This window comes from Denticeps clupeoides, chromosome 13 (assembly GCF_900700375.1).
Source record: "Denticeps clupeoides chromosome 13, fDenClu1.1, whole genome shotgun sequence".
NCBI lineage: Eukaryota > Metazoa > Chordata > Actinopteri > Clupeiformes > Denticipitidae > Denticeps > Denticeps clupeoides.
The window spans coordinates 16,658,940-16,675,014 of NC_041719.1; the positions used below are offsets into that span (position 1 = coordinate 16,658,940).

The 16,075-nt window shown below is 42.8% G+C and overlaps 2 protein-coding genes across 2 annotated transcripts; one reads left to right on the plus strand and one right to left on the minus strand.

The window, feature by feature from the left end:
• Nucleotides 1–367: 367 nt before the first annotated feature.
• fam43a (family with sequence similarity 43 member A) lies at nucleotides 368–2,376 on the minus strand. The gene has a single exon (XM_029001240.1). The coding sequence runs from the start codon at nucleotides 2,214–2,216 to the stop codon at nucleotides 1,173–1,175; it is 1,044 nt and encodes a 347-aa protein (XP_028857073.1). The 5' UTR covers nucleotides 2,217–2,376; the 3' UTR covers nucleotides 368–1,172.
• A 980-nt stretch (nucleotides 2,377–3,356) lies between these two features.
• Nucleotides 3,357–8,943, plus strand: lsg1 (large 60S subunit nuclear export GTPase 1). The gene is made up of 14 exons (XM_029000817.1): nucleotides 3,357–3,567; nucleotides 3,836–3,962; nucleotides 4,061–4,181; nucleotides 4,282–4,368; nucleotides 4,649–4,735; nucleotides 4,837–4,897; nucleotides 4,981–5,157; nucleotides 6,027–6,389; nucleotides 6,725–6,826; nucleotides 7,481–7,624; nucleotides 7,726–7,849; nucleotides 7,966–8,045; nucleotides 8,146–8,322; nucleotides 8,397–8,943. The coding sequence occupies exons 1-14, from the start codon at nucleotides 3,472–3,474 to the stop codon at nucleotides 8,574–8,576; spliced, it is 1,926 nt and encodes a 641-aa protein (XP_028856650.1). The 5' UTR covers nucleotides 3,357–3,471; the 3' UTR covers nucleotides 8,577–8,943.
• The last annotated feature ends 7,132 nt before the right edge of the window (nucleotides 8,944–16,075 follow it).

Genomic DNA, 16,075 nt, shown 5'->3' on the forward strand with positions numbered 1-16,075 from the left:
CTCCAGGCCTCCAACAACAACAGCAAGTCTTTTTTGGCCAATGAAGTTCACTGTGCTGAACATGTGACATTAAGCCTCAAGCAGCAAGTGTTACAGATGTCAAGTGTTGCAACAGGCAAGACAGATGATAATTCATTATTAAATTATTAAATATAGGGCTCAGGGAGGAGTAAACGGAAGAGAGTGCACTATGATTTTTATATATATATACACACACACACACAGTACACACAGCATGCATACAATTCTTCAGCAGAGCTTGTGTGATGTATGTGCCTCCATGGCATGTTTTTGGGCACTAGGCCCATGTTGGCACCCAGATTTTCGACCTTTTCCACCACCAGACCTCAAAACGCTCAAACTTCCATTTCTTTCCATTTTTTTATTGGCAGTTTTGTGAGAATCACAGAAACAAACCACGTTTCCTTCCTTATAAAAAAAGAAACAATATAGTTTACATGTTGCATTTCATTATTTACACCTTCAGACGCATTTATACAGGCTTTTTTTTATTCTTTTGCACAGCAAAGATATGACAGTTATGTTTATGAGAACATTTAGCAGGACAAAATGACAAACGTAATACTCAAATGAATTCCATGACAGTGCAAAACAAACAAGTTCCTTCTGCTGAAAGGAGGGGGTGCAGCAGCAATGTCTTCACTGCTGGTGTCTATTTTTTTAAGGAATTCTTTTTTTTCAGAACCACAGGTTACATCATACTTGACCGTTATTTTGCAAAAGGCATCTTAAGAGAGGACACCGGCTGGGTAAACAAGCTTAAACCCTCTTAACGGGGGCTACGCAGAAGCCAGGGGATCAGTGCAGCATCTTAAGCACCTTAACCTGCTCAGAATTTCTGCCGTGACTCCTGGCCAAGGGCTAGGGTTGTGCTGGACAGGACCCCCCGGTTTGTGGTGCCAGAAGACCCCCCACTAATGAAGTGTCGCTGTGCAAGTTTCCATCGTTCCAGCGCTTCCCAACCCAGTCATTTTAATCACACGCCCGCCACAGCGAGCCGCGGGACTGGGTTGGGAATCACTGCCGAATCAGTCCACATTCGTCCAAAAACAGACCCCTGGACACGACCCCTGGCATCCTTTCAAGTCGTGGGTGGGCGAGAGGAGGCACGGTGCTGCAGGTCCACACGTTCCTCCAGGCGATGGAGGCTCTCAGCCAATCTCCTGCACTTTTCCTTCCTGGAAGCCGTTGCTCAGGGGGATCAGCTCCTGGTTGCTCTCTATGGACGACTCGCTCCCCGTGCTCTCGCCCGACAGCAGACGGGTCACCCTGAGGTCCGCTTTCAGCGTCTGAACGTCATTCCCTATGCTCATCTCGCCCAGGTCGTTGATGATCTGGGACAGCTCCTGCTTTCCGTCGGGACTGTCCAGGATATCCTCGCACTCGAAGTGCATGGCTTTCTCCTCCTCCTCCTCGCCGATCAGGTCCTCGGTGATGGAGCCCAGTTTGGGCGCGCTCCTGCTGCGCTCCACGGGGGGTTTGTAGTAACACTGTCCATTCAGGAGCTTCCGCAGGGGCACCAAGGGGATGGTCTGGTCCCCGATCAGCTGCTGCTGCTGGTGCCGGGCATCGTCCCTGCGCTTGAGCCTCTTAAACTCGGCCAGGGCCGTGGCCGAGGTCTGGTAGAGGAGCAGCGCCATGGCTTTGGCCTTCTCCGGTTTGGACACGAGCACCGCGTGGCAGCGAAGCATCACCGCCTTGTGCTTCATCTCGTGGCGGTAGATCCAGGCGAAGATTTTGGGCAGCCGTGGGTCGGCGACGCAGTAGGTTATCCTGTGCAGCAGGTACAGATGCCCCGGCCTCCGCGCCTTGTCGTCCACGTGCACCATGCGGATGCCCTGCGAGCTGATGGTCAGCTTCATTTTGGTGCCGTTCTTGCCCATCTCGCTCTTGCCCCAGATCTTGCTGACCGCCACGTCCGTGCAGCCCTCACCCTTGGACTGGATGGTGGTGGCGTTGCCCAGGTACAGCACTGTGTAGGTCGGGTCCTCGCTGGTGATCTTCACCTTTTTCCTCTTGGACTTGAACATGCTGCCCACCCGGTTGAGTGCGCTCTCGGGGCACGACTTGGCGAAGGAGGTCAACGCCGAGTAGTTGAGGCTCACGGCATAACCCTTCTGCTTGGACTGCTTATCTTCCTCTATCAAGTCGAACTTGTTCTTCCTCCAGGGCAGCATCGTACGTTCCTGTTGCATCTAGAACTGCAGAATCTAGAACTACCACGTTCTGTCCTGTCGAAGCTCTTTGTCATCTAGAAGTCACAGCGGTGGAAATTACTTGTAGTTTTCTGCCTACGTGCTGGTATGGGCGCGCACAGCTCCTCGGTCCATCGCCTTGAGCTGGTGCGGAGACAGCGCGGCTGCTTGTAAGGTGCCGGAGCTGTCAGGCGCGGGTTTATATACGCTGGGCTGAACCAAGTCTCCTCGCAGAGGGGGAACCGCGTCGCCTCCGACAACTTGGAACGCACCAAAAGAGAGGATAAAGAAGGGAGCAGTATTGTGAATAAAGCGCCGTGACTTCTCTGGTATCATGTTGTACTTTATAATTCATGTTTATGATCATATTTCCCGTTTGTCCAAAGTGCACAATATATTATACTTTTTTATTACGGATATGATTTATTTCTTATAAATATATATTGAACCAATTAAATGATTAAATGAATCGAAGTTGCTTGCTTAAATAGGAAAATAAGTGCAACATGCAGGATGTATAGTAGGCTATTTGTCAGCCATATATAATTGCTCGACCGCGGTGCACCACGATGAAAAGGTGTTACGTCGTCACCTATCGACCATTAATGGAACATCGCCACAATCGTGTCAAAAGTTCAATTTCGCCAAACTGGCTTTCAACAAAATTGCAAAGGATTTTTTTTTTAATTGAGTGAAAAACAATTCAGACATCACCCTGACATCCAGACATCACCCAGACATCCACTTTCTAAATAGACATCAACGTGTAGTTTTTGTAATGAAACATGTTTCGCTTCGATTAGATTCTCTCTCTATAAAAATGAGCACTTAAAGCCCACCGAGTGCAATTAATTATCTTTCAATGGATTCCAACATTTTTGTAATTAGGACCATTCATATGACGTTTTCGTGTTTCCCGAGGACCGTTTTAAAAGATACACACCTTGGAATAAACCATTTAGTAAATTATTGGACATAACCTTTGTTTAAAACACGTATCTTGCGTTATGTGCAATACACTTTTTAAGTTATTCTTTATAACACTGAGTAGCATATTTAAAATATATAGATATATATATTTCCCAATGCTGAGTTTCCCCTGCCCTTGTATTTGCAGTGGTCCATTCCGGTCTACTTCCTTCCTTTACCAAAACACTGTACACATGTGATGACAAGCAGGGTTCGAGTTCTTGAAATCGGGTTTTATTGAGGCGTAGTGTGTTTTTTTAATATATATATATAATCGATAGGAAGGATGGGTAAAAAGAAGAAAGAAGTGTCTGCACTCGGCAGGGCTCTGATTAAGGAGCGTCTGAACGCAGGCCGCGGCGCCAGGAGAAACGACGCCTGGGTGAGCGCTGCTCTGGTCACATTTACAGCATCCTTTGACGCCTTTATCCAGAGCGACTTACAATCAGTAGTTACAGGGACAGTCCCCCTGGAGCAATTTAGGGTGTGTGTCTTGCTCAGTGTCTTGCTCAGGGACGCAATGGTAGTAAGTGGGGTTTGAACCTGGGTCTTCTGGTTCATAGGCGAGTGTGTTACCCGCCAGGCTACTAGCTCGAGGGTCGTGCTCTAGTCAGTCGCTCTCATTGTGGCTCTGTTTCTGTGTTTACCAGCTCCACACCAGTGAGCTGAATGATGGCTACGACTGGGGTCGCTTGAACCTGCAGTCGGTGACGGAGCAGAGCTCACTGGACGACTTCCTGGCCACCGCCGAACTCGCCGGGACCGAGTTTGTCGCAGGTTGTTCTGTTGAACAGAATTGCCCCTGAACGCCACACAAATGAACGAGCGGTGCGTTTGTGGAAATCAGACTGACCATAGCTTTGCTTTCCTCTTAGAAAAGCTCAACATAAAATTTGTGCCTGCTGAAGCCAGGGCGGGTCTCCTGACACCCGAGGAGTCTCAGAGGCTGAAGCGGCTCCATGAAGAAAACAGAAAGCTCTTACGAATTCCTCGCAGGTATGTTAAGTTGTGCAGCATAGTTAGTCCAATATAAAAATGGGAATAAATCTTCTTTCCTTCACACTATGTATTTTATGGTTGGTTGTGTTTGATCCAGGCCTCACTGGGATGAAAACACAAGTCCAGAGATTCTTCAGCAAGCCGAGAGAGACTCTTTTCTGCAATGGAGGAGAGAGTTGGCCAGGTCAAGAACATAATCTTTTTTTTTTTTTTTTTTTTTTCCCTAATACACTGCATGGGATGTATTCATGTGTTTAGTTTCAGAGATGAAGAAATGCAACCCGGCTTGGAGAGAAGGAAAACACACTATTCTTGTTTTGCCGTTTTAGAAATTCACAAATAATTGTTAATAATTGTTGCTCTCAAGGCTGTTAAGATCTTGAATCTGACAGCCCTATCGTAACATCAGAACAACATAGCACTGCACCATAAAAATTCTAAAAAACGCTTAAACACTTGTTTAGGTTAGAGGAGGAGCAGAAGCTGATCCTCACCCCCTTTGAGAGGAATTTGGATTTCTGGAGACAGCTTTGGAGAGTCATTGAGAGAAGGTTGTAGCCTATTGTTATGTACTGAACCCTCCCTGTTCTCTGGGAACTTAATGTCCCTGAATATGCCCTTTAATGTAACTTTCCTAACCCTTTACTTCCAGTGATATTGTGGTGCAGATTGTGGACGCCCGGAGCCCCCTTCTGTTTCGTTGTCCAGACCTTGTGAGTAAAAATAACTGGGTTTGATTTGATTTTAAACAATTTATTTTTCCCCTCACATGCACGGCATATCTGTGTTTTGCTAGGAATGCTATGTGAAGGAGGTCTCGAAGAATAAGGTGAACATGCTGCTGTTGAACAAAGCAGACCTGCTGACTCGAGAGCAGCGTCGAATCTGGGCCAGATACTTCCAGAAAGAGGGGATCAGGGCTGTGTTTTGGTCTGCTTTGGCTGAGGGGCAAAGGCTGGATGCAGAGGATAAGGTAAAGTAGACCTGCTGGATTCCCATCTTCTTACTGAGCCCAATCCCTCCCCAGTACCCTCTAAACATACATCTCCAAGTATTGGGCGGAATCAGCGTTGCCAGATCCTACATGTTGAAGTACCAGCAACTTAAAATGATTGCATTTTGGGAATAATTATACACACCAATTTCACCATGCTCAGAAAATTAGCAGATTTTCTGAGCATGGTGTGTATGTGTATGTTATAGTGTATAGGGCAACTTTTATCTACAGAATGTTGTAAATACCACCTTTGGCCGAAAAGCGCCTGAACCTGTGTGGAGTGTACACTGTACAGCCCAGAATATAATTTACAAGTTATGAAATGAACAGGAAGCTCTACTGTTAGTGCTGCTGCAGGCTTTAACCACCCAGTGAAACTGGTCTCCATCTCCCATTCATTTCTGTAGGTCTGATGGTGATGTAACTCTTTGCATCTTCCATAATTGCACCTCCGCCATGCAAATCCCCGCTTAAACCACTCATCATTGTTTACTTTGTGCGTCACCACATGTTGCATTGTGCATTGATTGGCCGCACGCAATACGACTGCGTATGAACACATGAAATTAGAGATCTGTACATTGTTGTTCTAATGAAATAACTTCAAGTGGTGGCCTAGCGGTAATCAGAAGGTTGCCGGTTCGAATCCCGATCTGCAAAGCACCGTCCCCACAAACTGCTCCTCGGGCGCCTGTCACCAAGGTTGATGGTTCAATGCAGTGCAGTGCAAATGTGTGCACCGTGTGCTGTGCTGCTGTGTATCACAATGACAATCACTTCACTTTATCACTTTACCAGTTGTAGGGGTCTGAAATAAAAAAGAACTTTTGTTCTTAACAATTCAGGGTGAAGAATGTGGTGAAGATGAGCAGAGTGACGCAGAGGAAGAGGGAATGGCATCGACCTTCCATTCCACCTGTTCAGGAGGAATTGAGGGGGAGGGAGAGGAGGAGGATGAAGTAAAAGAAGAGGAAGATGACTACGACGATCTAGTACTTGGTGTTAATGTAGACGACAAGGACTGGCAGACCTGCTCAGAGGAGGAAGAAGGGGATGAAGAGGAGAGCATTTCAGAAAACAGGAGCTCAATCAATGCATCAACATTCCGGAACTCCAGTCGTCTGCTCCGTAAAGATGAGTTGCTGGACATGTTCAAAGCCTCGCATGCTGGATCCCAATACAAAGAGGGCCAGATCACAATAGGCTTGGTGGGTGTTTTACCTCAGTGCTTAATTTATGAAACTAGCATTCTTTTGACCATAAGAACGCTTTATAAATGCAAGAAAGTCAGGGATTTACAGTATATAATAATTTTACAGTTAAGGTCAATTTACAGTGATTATTATTAATTAACAACATCAGATGTTTACGTTCATTGGATAAATGTAGCTGTTCGTTTTAAAAATGATAAGTAATCCTTTAGTTGCATTTGTTTAATTATAATTCCATGATGTACCAGTAATATGATTCCTATTTGCTTTGCAGATCCTTAAGATATATATATTAATAACAGCATTTGCTTTTGTGACCTTGCTACATAAAGGTGGGCTATCCAAATGTGGGCAAAAGTTCAACCATCAACACTATTTTCAGAAACAAGAAAGTCTCTGTTTCTGCTACACCTGGACACACCAAGCACTTTCAGGCAAGAGACTTTTCTTTTCCCTCGGCTTCTGACAGTTGTCGTAACATCTGGAGAGCAATGGAGAGCTTGGAGAGTTTGGTTTTGCTAGTGCCCTGCCTGCAACGTACAGTACTGTGCAAAAGTCTTAAGCGCACCAATACAAAAAAAATAAAGAAGTCTAAACAAAATTAACAAAAAACAGTCAAACATATAACCAAATATTGATTACCCAAAAAAACATTTATTACAGATTTTTTTTCAATAAATAATGACATTATGTGTCAAAATAAATCTAAAGATTTTTGTAGGAGTTTCACTACTGCCTAAAACTTTGGCACAGTACTGTATATGTACGTTATGGACAAAGAACAATTAAATGACGTGTGATTGTGTCTGTGAAGAGCGAGGATTCATTCAGGGTCAGTTGTCATTAAGTAATAAAATTGAACCTTAACATTTAATGGTCTTTCATGTTTCTGACATGTTTGTTCTTCAAAACTTAGACAGTTTTTGCTTCATAATTGTAATGCCATTTTGAGTACAACTAAAGACAGAATTGCATTACCAATATGTGCAAGACCTCACAGTCCTCAATTTTTTTTTTCTAGGACGTGACATCGGTTACATATCATGTCATTAAGTCACATGTATTTTTCTTTTTTTGTTTAAAAAAAGACTCTGTTTGTGGAGCCAGGCCTGTGTTTGTGCGACTGCCCAGGCCTGGTCATGCCCTCCTTTGTTTCTACCAAAGCCGAGATGATCTGCTGTGGCATCCTGCCCATCGACCAGATGAGGGACCATGTTCCTGCCATCTCCTTAATATCCTTCCATCCAAAGGGATAACGGGACATTTTAGGATTATTTCTTCATTGTAAAACCTTGCGTAGATTTCAGTGTCAAAATTACCTTAATCTGTTGACGTGTGTCAGACTATTCCTCGTGAGGTATTGGAGGCAACCTATGGCATCAACATCATCCGGCCACGAGAGGACGAGGACCCCGAACGACCTCCCACTTCTGAAGAGCTGCTAATGGCATATGGATGTGAGCTGATTAAATCAATTTTCCTGCTTTCTGTGTAGAAGGCATGATGCCTCCTGAGTTTTTGTTTCATTACATTTTCTTTCCTTGACTCACCCAGTTTTATATTTTCCTCACAGATATGAGAGGTTTCATGACTGCACATGGACAGCCTGACCAGTCCAGGTCAGCCCGGTACATTCTCAAGGATTACGTCAATGTAAGTCATTTTAAATGCAATTGTTGGTAGTTGTACTACTGCAGATGGATCTTCGATTGCACGTTTCTTCTTTTTTTTTTTTTTTTTTTTTTTTTTTCAGGGAAAACTGCTCTACTGTCATCCTCCTCCTCACATCAATGCCTTAGAGTTCCAGCCCCAGCACAGCCGGTTTAAAAACTCCAGCATTCCAACAGATGGGGTGTCCTCCACCTTACACAACAAGGCAAACAAATTTACGAGAATAGAAAACACGGTTGACAAGAACTTCTTCCATCAGGTGGGTTTTTATTGCTTTGTTCACTTTTATTAAATCACACTCACACACACATAATCACTATAATTCTGTTGCAGGAAAATGTGAGGGCATTAACCAAAGGTGTGCAGTCGGTCATGGGTTATAAGCCAGGCAGTGGTCCGCTTGGACGGGGGAAACCTGGGGCAGAGCAGCCAGAGGGAAAGCCATGGAAAAAGCATGGCAACCGGAACAAGAAGGAGAAGCTCCGTCGACTCACCAAACACTTGGATGCTTAACTCAACTGAATCCTGAATGTGACACCCTCCCCCACCGGCCTTTATTCACCTGTATTCCATGGGTGTCTGAAAGCACCATGGCACTCATACAAAGGGTGTGCTACCATCATGGGAGCTTAAAGTCTCTCAGCGTCTTGTACAGTTCAGCTCATGAAAAGTTTACATTTTTAGCATATATACATACTGGCTGTATGTATTAGTTGATAACATCCAGTAAATCTGATCTGAAAATCGACTTGAAATTAAAGGCACAAAAGGACTTTCACTGCCCTGCTTCATTACTTTTAAAAATACATAACTATTATGTACTTGTTATATAAGACCATTACTGGTATCAAGAAAAGTTTTAATAGACGTTGGTGACTGATTTCTTCCTCAGGCTGTGTGTTGTTTTTCTAAGATAAACACATTTTAGGAAAACTGCTTCATTTCATTTAGCACCAGTCACACTTTACAGAAGATTGAGACATCAGAATCAAATGAGTGATGGACTCTCAAGGCACCACTTGTTGGGGTCATGACTTGTTGGGTAGTGGGTCATGGTGGCGACCAGTGTGAGTCCTTGGTGTGTGTGATCTAGGAACTAATCTTTGGCATATGGCTAGTGTGGGCTTAACCCAGACACGTTAGAGTGTTAAATCAGATTTACACACAATGTTCAGGTGAGGAAACCCTAATTGGGTTCAGCTTTACAACAAAGCCTACGATATCTCCATTAAGGCCAGGAGTGGGCTTCTCTAGAAGTTAACTTTTTACCGAATGACTGTACTTTGGCTGTGGATCAGCAGAAATTGCAGGAAAGAGTCTGTTGGCTGTGGCACGTGATAAGTGTGCAGAGGATTAAGGCACTGTGTCTTTTGCTGCCTGGTAAAAACAGCTTCAAGAACCACTGCTTGTATGCACAACTTTGAGAGACCGCTATAACTGTAACAACACAATCACAGGAATTGTGATAAAAAGTATAGTAACAGTATATGACACAATACTCACAGTGGGAAGGGAGGAAGAGGACTCGTGGGTTCAAATCTCGAACTGCCAAGGTGCCGTCCCTACACACTGCTGTGTATCACAATGACAAAAACTTGTATCACTTTTTTTTTGTCATTTATGGAATCCTACAAATTGTTTGACCCCTGGAGGTATACTAACCCCACCTCCCAGCATTATTCTTTTTTTTTTTCCATACTCAAGAATAGACTTTTTTTATTAATAGTAGATTTCTCTTTTTCGTTTCAAATAGTCAATACCATACTATCGTGACCTTGGATCACTCCCCTGTGTAACTCAATATGTTCTTTCTTAGCAACAACAAATCATCGAGTGTGGCGCCTTGACCAATCACTGCTTTCTCATAAAATTAAAAATGAAAAAAAGATATAAAAATTTTGAGACCACATTTCGGAGCAAATTGGTTTCCTTTTTCATGTCAATCTCATGCCTGGTATGTCCATCACTATTTGGGAGGCTCTTAAAGCATTTCTTAGGGGACAAATAATTTCATATACAGCCCATGTGAGGAAAATGCATAATCACCAGCTAGTGGACCTGTCCAAAAAATTCTGGAAATAGACAAAAAATGTGCTGGTTCCTCTAATCCTGAGATGTACAATGATAGGCTGCTTCTACAAGCAGAATTTAACAATCTTTCTATTGCTGAGACTGAAAGGCTGCTTTTGACTAGATGCACATACTATGAACACAGTGATAAAGTCGGCAGGTTATTATCTCATCAGCTTAAGCAAATTCAGGCTAGCCACACCCTATCTGAGATTCACACGATGCATGGCACTGTATCAAACCAGCCAACAACCATAAATGAACAACTCAAGGAATTTTATACCAAACTATACACTTCTCAGGTCCATGTCAGTTCATCTGAAATACATACATTTCTTGATCAGTTAGAAATTCCTAAGATTGTGGTCGCTCCTAAGATCGGTCATGTTTGGACCTTGGAATATCTTGCAAAGATATAGCACGAGCTATAAATTCCATGCAAAATGGTAGATCACCCGGTCCAAATGGATAACCAATTGAGTTTTATCATTTTTTTCAGCCAAGCTGTCCCCTCTTTTAAGTAAACTTTTTGAGTAAATTCTCTCCCAAAAGAAACTGCCCTATACAATGACCCAGGCAGTCATAGTGGTTTTACTCAAAAAAGATAAGGACCCATGTAAATGTGTTCATATCGGCCAATAAGTCTCCTTCCATGCGATTATAAAATTCTTTCAAAGGTCCTTTCCTGCCGCCTGGATTCAGTGAATCCTAAAACAATTTACTTGAACAAAACAGGTTTTATACCAAGGAGCAATCATTTTTTCATATGCGCCGTGACTCTCCAGCCTGAAATCGCTATCTCTTTAGATGCTGAAAAGGCGTTTGACCGGGTTGAGTGGGAATATTTATTTGAGGTCTTGGAAAGATTTGGTTTTGGTCCGACATTTATCTCATGGGTTAAAATTATGTATAATTCACCACTATAATTCACCACTGTATGAGCTAACTCTGTAACATCAGATTATTTCCTGTGGTACAAGACAGGGTTGCTGTCTATTACCTTTCCTTTTTGATTTAGCTATAGAGCCTTGAACTTGAACAGAGGCAACTGAACTGAAGGAACATTAGCAGTGGCAACTGACACCTTTGTACCCGTTCTCGCACTAAGACAGTGTTTTTCCTCTCTCACTTCCTCACATCCACTGTGACAAGGATGATTCTTTGTGAGCAGGTCTTTGTAAAGTGTGAGGCAAAGCCACCATATCATTGGGGAGTCACCATCTGTGCACAATTTACACCTACATCAACCCCGCTCTTTAGGAGAGCATGATGGAGAATGTTGTCCAACCCATACAAATAAGCAGAAAGCTTCTCACCCTCTCCTGGAAAGCATCTATAAGATCAACCCCACTATCAGTAGATCCATAAAGACTATCAAGAGCACAAAGTATTATATAGAGAGTGTTCTGTAGCAGTAGCACCAGGGTTGCTTACTTTGAGGAACCTTATATGGTGGTGGTAGTAGTCTAGTGGGTAACACACTCGCCTATGAACCAGAAGACCCAGGTTCAAATCCCACTTACTACCATTGTATCCCTGAGCAAGACACTAATTTGCTCCAGGGGGGAGACTGTCCCTGTAACTACTGATTGTAAGTTGTTCTGGATAAGGGACATCTGATAAATGCTGTAAATGCAAATGTAAATATCTGCAGCAGGACCTTTCAAACTTTCTACAATGCGTTGTGGCTTTGCCAAATCCGTGCAATGGATTCCCTTACCATCAGAGTGGCCTGCTCCATCCACATCTCATAATGAATGAGGTCTAAACCCAGAGAAAAGCCTGCATTTTCTATAACTGGGTCCATCAGCGGATGCATGATTACCAATGGAATCCACCATTTACATTAAGTTTAGGAGACATCCACAGTTTTTTCCCTCCTGTGGTAGCAGTGCCAGAAAGTTCGCCTGCAAGGAAAAGGTTTGCAGTTACAAGGCTACTCACCACATGAACAGCCCAGGGCCCCACTTCACCCTCAATACCAACCTCCGGTGGAACAAAATCACAACACGCTTCCACTAAAACAAGCCGGGGCTGAGCAGCTTCTGTCGTAGTTTTTCTTACGTCATTCGGATAACAAGAAAGAGTTAGTATAATTATTGTCTAAAGAGATAGGTACCGTTGTAGTTTTATGAATTTGTATAAAAATAAAGTTTTGTTTGCTCCAGTTTGCTTGGTTGCATCAGAGTGTTGTACCGGACCAGACCGGGAGGTAATTAAAGGTGGGGGCAGCAGAGTCCCTTGTACACTAGTGTAACAGCACCTTTCTGTAATCATTGTATTTTTCTGTGTATAAGATTTGGCCAATATTGTATATTGTTGGTTTATACTGTTGTGCTTGATAGACAGCTTGCTGGTTTATGGATATTAACCTGTGACATTCCAGTCATAATTTCATATACCTCAACGCTTGTGGGTCATGACGTGCCAATGCGCCAGCAGAGCATTCTGGGATTTGTAGTGCATGTGCTCTCTACCGGCGAGCCAGGTTTGGTATTATCTAATAAAATTACCGACTTTAGACAGATCTAAAATTAAAACTGTAAAAAGTAAACTAATTTTGGAACGTTTATGAAGCATATGTTATTGAATTCTGTGCTGTACTGTCAGTGATTTTTTAAATAACATCTAAATCCTACTGTGTAATTGTATTTTCTTCATTGGCAGGAGCAACGCAGGAGCTGAAATCACACAGGCTATTATTATTATTAAGCTTTTGTACCAATTTTAAATGTCCAAAAGGATACTGAGCGACCAAGAAGGGGAATTCATCAACAATGTACATATTAATATTTTGATTAAATGCATAAACCATAACTATTAATTTAGTATGTAATCAGCTGTAAATTAATATGTGAATACATTGAGAATTTAATTTTTTTTTCCAGTTTCTCATCTGTCTAAATAAATCAACAGACAAGTGTGCAACATACTTGGGACTAGAAGAAGTCTGTGTGGGTTCAGAGTCACCACTGTTCCATGTTTTTACCATTTGTGCTTAATGCTCTCTTTAGAAATGGCTTTATAACCTTTTCCAGACTTGATGTCAGTTACTTTGTTCCTTTGTTCTTGCATTTCTTCGGATCTCAGCATGATTTCTAGCTTTAGATGATCTTTTGGTCTACATCACTTTGCGAAGCAGGTCTTATTTAAAGGTCCCCTGACATGAAATTTTTTTTATCAGTCTTAGTGGTCCCCTACAGCCACATTTAGCCAGTCCCAGGATTGAGCAACTGCAATGCTTCACTTGCTTGGAAGCCACGACGATCAGTGGAGAAACTGTTTTAGGAGAAGGTGGGACATTCTCTGGGGGGAAAAGGCATGAGAAAAAGGAGATAAGCTTCCATAGAATCTGGACCCATTTCAGTTCGTCTACCGGCCAAACCTCTCCACAGACGATGCAATCCTGTCTGCCCTACATGCAACCCTCTCCCACATCAAAAAAAAAAAAAAAAGACACTTACGCCAGAAAGCTGGTTATTGACTTCAGCTCGCCATTCAACACTGTCATCTCTGAAAAGCTGGACATGCTGGGAATAAGCTCTCCACTCTGCAGCTGGATCTTGTACTTCCTAACAGACAGGCCCCAGTGTAGTCTATAGGAACAAAACAAAACTGAGCACAGGATCCCCACAGGGAAGCTGCTCAGCCCACTGCTGTTCATCTTTAAGTTCGCACATGACACAACAGTAGTGGGGCTCATCACCAACAACAATGAGTCTGCTTGCGGAGAGGAGATAAAACATCTGGTGGATTGGTGCCAGAGGAACAACCTGACTCTCAATGTCACCAAGACCAAAGAGATGGTTGTCAACTTCAGGAAGAAACCGACTGTCCCCACTGCACATCGATGGATCTGCTCTTGAGATCGTCAGCAGCGTGAAGTTCCTGGGTGTGCACCGCAGTTGTGGAACTGAAAACACATCTGTTTTCTCTGGCCAGACACAGTGTCAATGATTAAGTCCATTTAATTACACTGTCACCTAGTCATTTTACATTTACAATTTCAGCATTTATCAGATGCCCTTATCCAGAGTGACTTACAATCAGTAGTTACAGGGACAGTAAGTGGGATTTGAACCTTCTGGTTCACCTTAGCTAGGCTGTCCTAGTTAGGGTACCAGGCCACTATTACACTAGTGTACAACTGTAACAGAGTAGTATGTGGTTAAATTATTTTAAATGGTGCAATGACGCCCTCTCGTGGTATCAAGGTACAGTGTAGTAGGAGATCGCATGAAATTGCTCAAAGCAATTCAGGACACTGAATGGTTAGGTCACGTTTTGAGAGGTCTGGCATAAACTATGTTTTACTGGGTTATAAGTACACAGAAGTCATTATTTATCATGCAGTTTGGGTAGCGATTCTTGCTCACTATTTTGAGATGATTCCATGACATGTATATCCGTAGTTTTAGGTTGATTTACTTGTTTGATTAGCATGCTAATTTTCTTCTACCCACGCTACCCAGAGAGTTATCCAGACCAACCGTAGGCTAATTCCCACCTACTCCACTGTACCTTGCATGTATTACAGGTAATATCGTTTGGATTTTCTTGTGTTTTTATAATGTTATATGGTTCTACCAAAAGTTTTGGGTTATGTTATATCTGTTAAGATTCGTTCATATAAGTTAGTTAGTTAGGTGGTAATCTGGTAGTACACCACTCAGTAAATGTATTTGTATTTGTATTGGTGAGTCTCATGTTTCACTGTGTTCATGTGGTTTCTTATTTAATTCTAAGAAAAAGGGTTCACTTGAATTATCCCTGGTGCTACGGATAAAATGTATTAATGCAGATGCTAAGAGTTTTGAGTTCATTATGCTTAAGTGTTCAGTGCTTTTCACATCACTATATGATCACCAAAGTGAGAGGCCTTATTTAGTTTGTTTTGCTTATTTGTACCTTTTATTACATTTACAACCAAGTATGTATCTGCATGAAGTTGTAAAAGAAAAAAAGCAATTCAGGACACTGAATGGAGAGAGTTATCCAGACCAACCGTAGGCTAATTCCCACCTACTCCACTGTACCTTGCATGTATTACAGAAAATAAAAAGGGAATTCGTGAACCACCCGGCTGTCCAAGTGTCTAATGGTGTGCGTGGAACTGGTAGAATGGTTCACCTCCGCAGCACCAGTCACACAACAATAGCCACATATTTCAGTATCAGTCGTACAATGCCACCATCTGCCGCTGCACTACATGTAACTACTCCAGTCTGCTCAAAAAGACTTCATGCTTCGTACTGATATCCACTGACATTTATTTCTTTCATACAGGTCATGAAACGCTGATGGAACACCGTGAAAACTAAAATAAACAAATTCAATATTTCAAATTCACATTCATCACAATAATGAACACAAATTGCACATTCCAGATGTAACAAGGCAATAATAGCTTCACAAAATATTTACCGTGTGCACCTGTTTGACCAGTAGTAGAATGATGTGCAACTGAACGTTTGTTTCTTTATCGTTCCTCTTTCGTATTTCTCTGACTTCTCTCGTAACTTTTCTCTCCCGCTACTCCCACATACACTTCCGGGTCGCGCTATCACGTAACTCGTACAGGTATAACTTCTAAAGCACAGGTAATTTTACAAACAAACACTTTTCATTACGATGCCATGTTACTCATTGCATAAATTATTGTGCAATAATTAATCCAAATTAACCAAAAAAATCGCATAGCTTACTAAATTCCTACTATGGTGCATTATAGCGCCAGCTACACTACAGTCGTAATCATTGTAATTACAATCCCAGATATCCCGCAAAAAGGCGCTCATATGCACATTTAACACCACTCGCCCCCTACATCACCCCCTAACTACCGAACTATCGGCCACACGCTCGCAGCGCCCCGAACACATGCCCGCTCTCCCTGCATCTCTCTCTCCCACCTGCACCTGCCCCCAGCCTTCACCACGTGA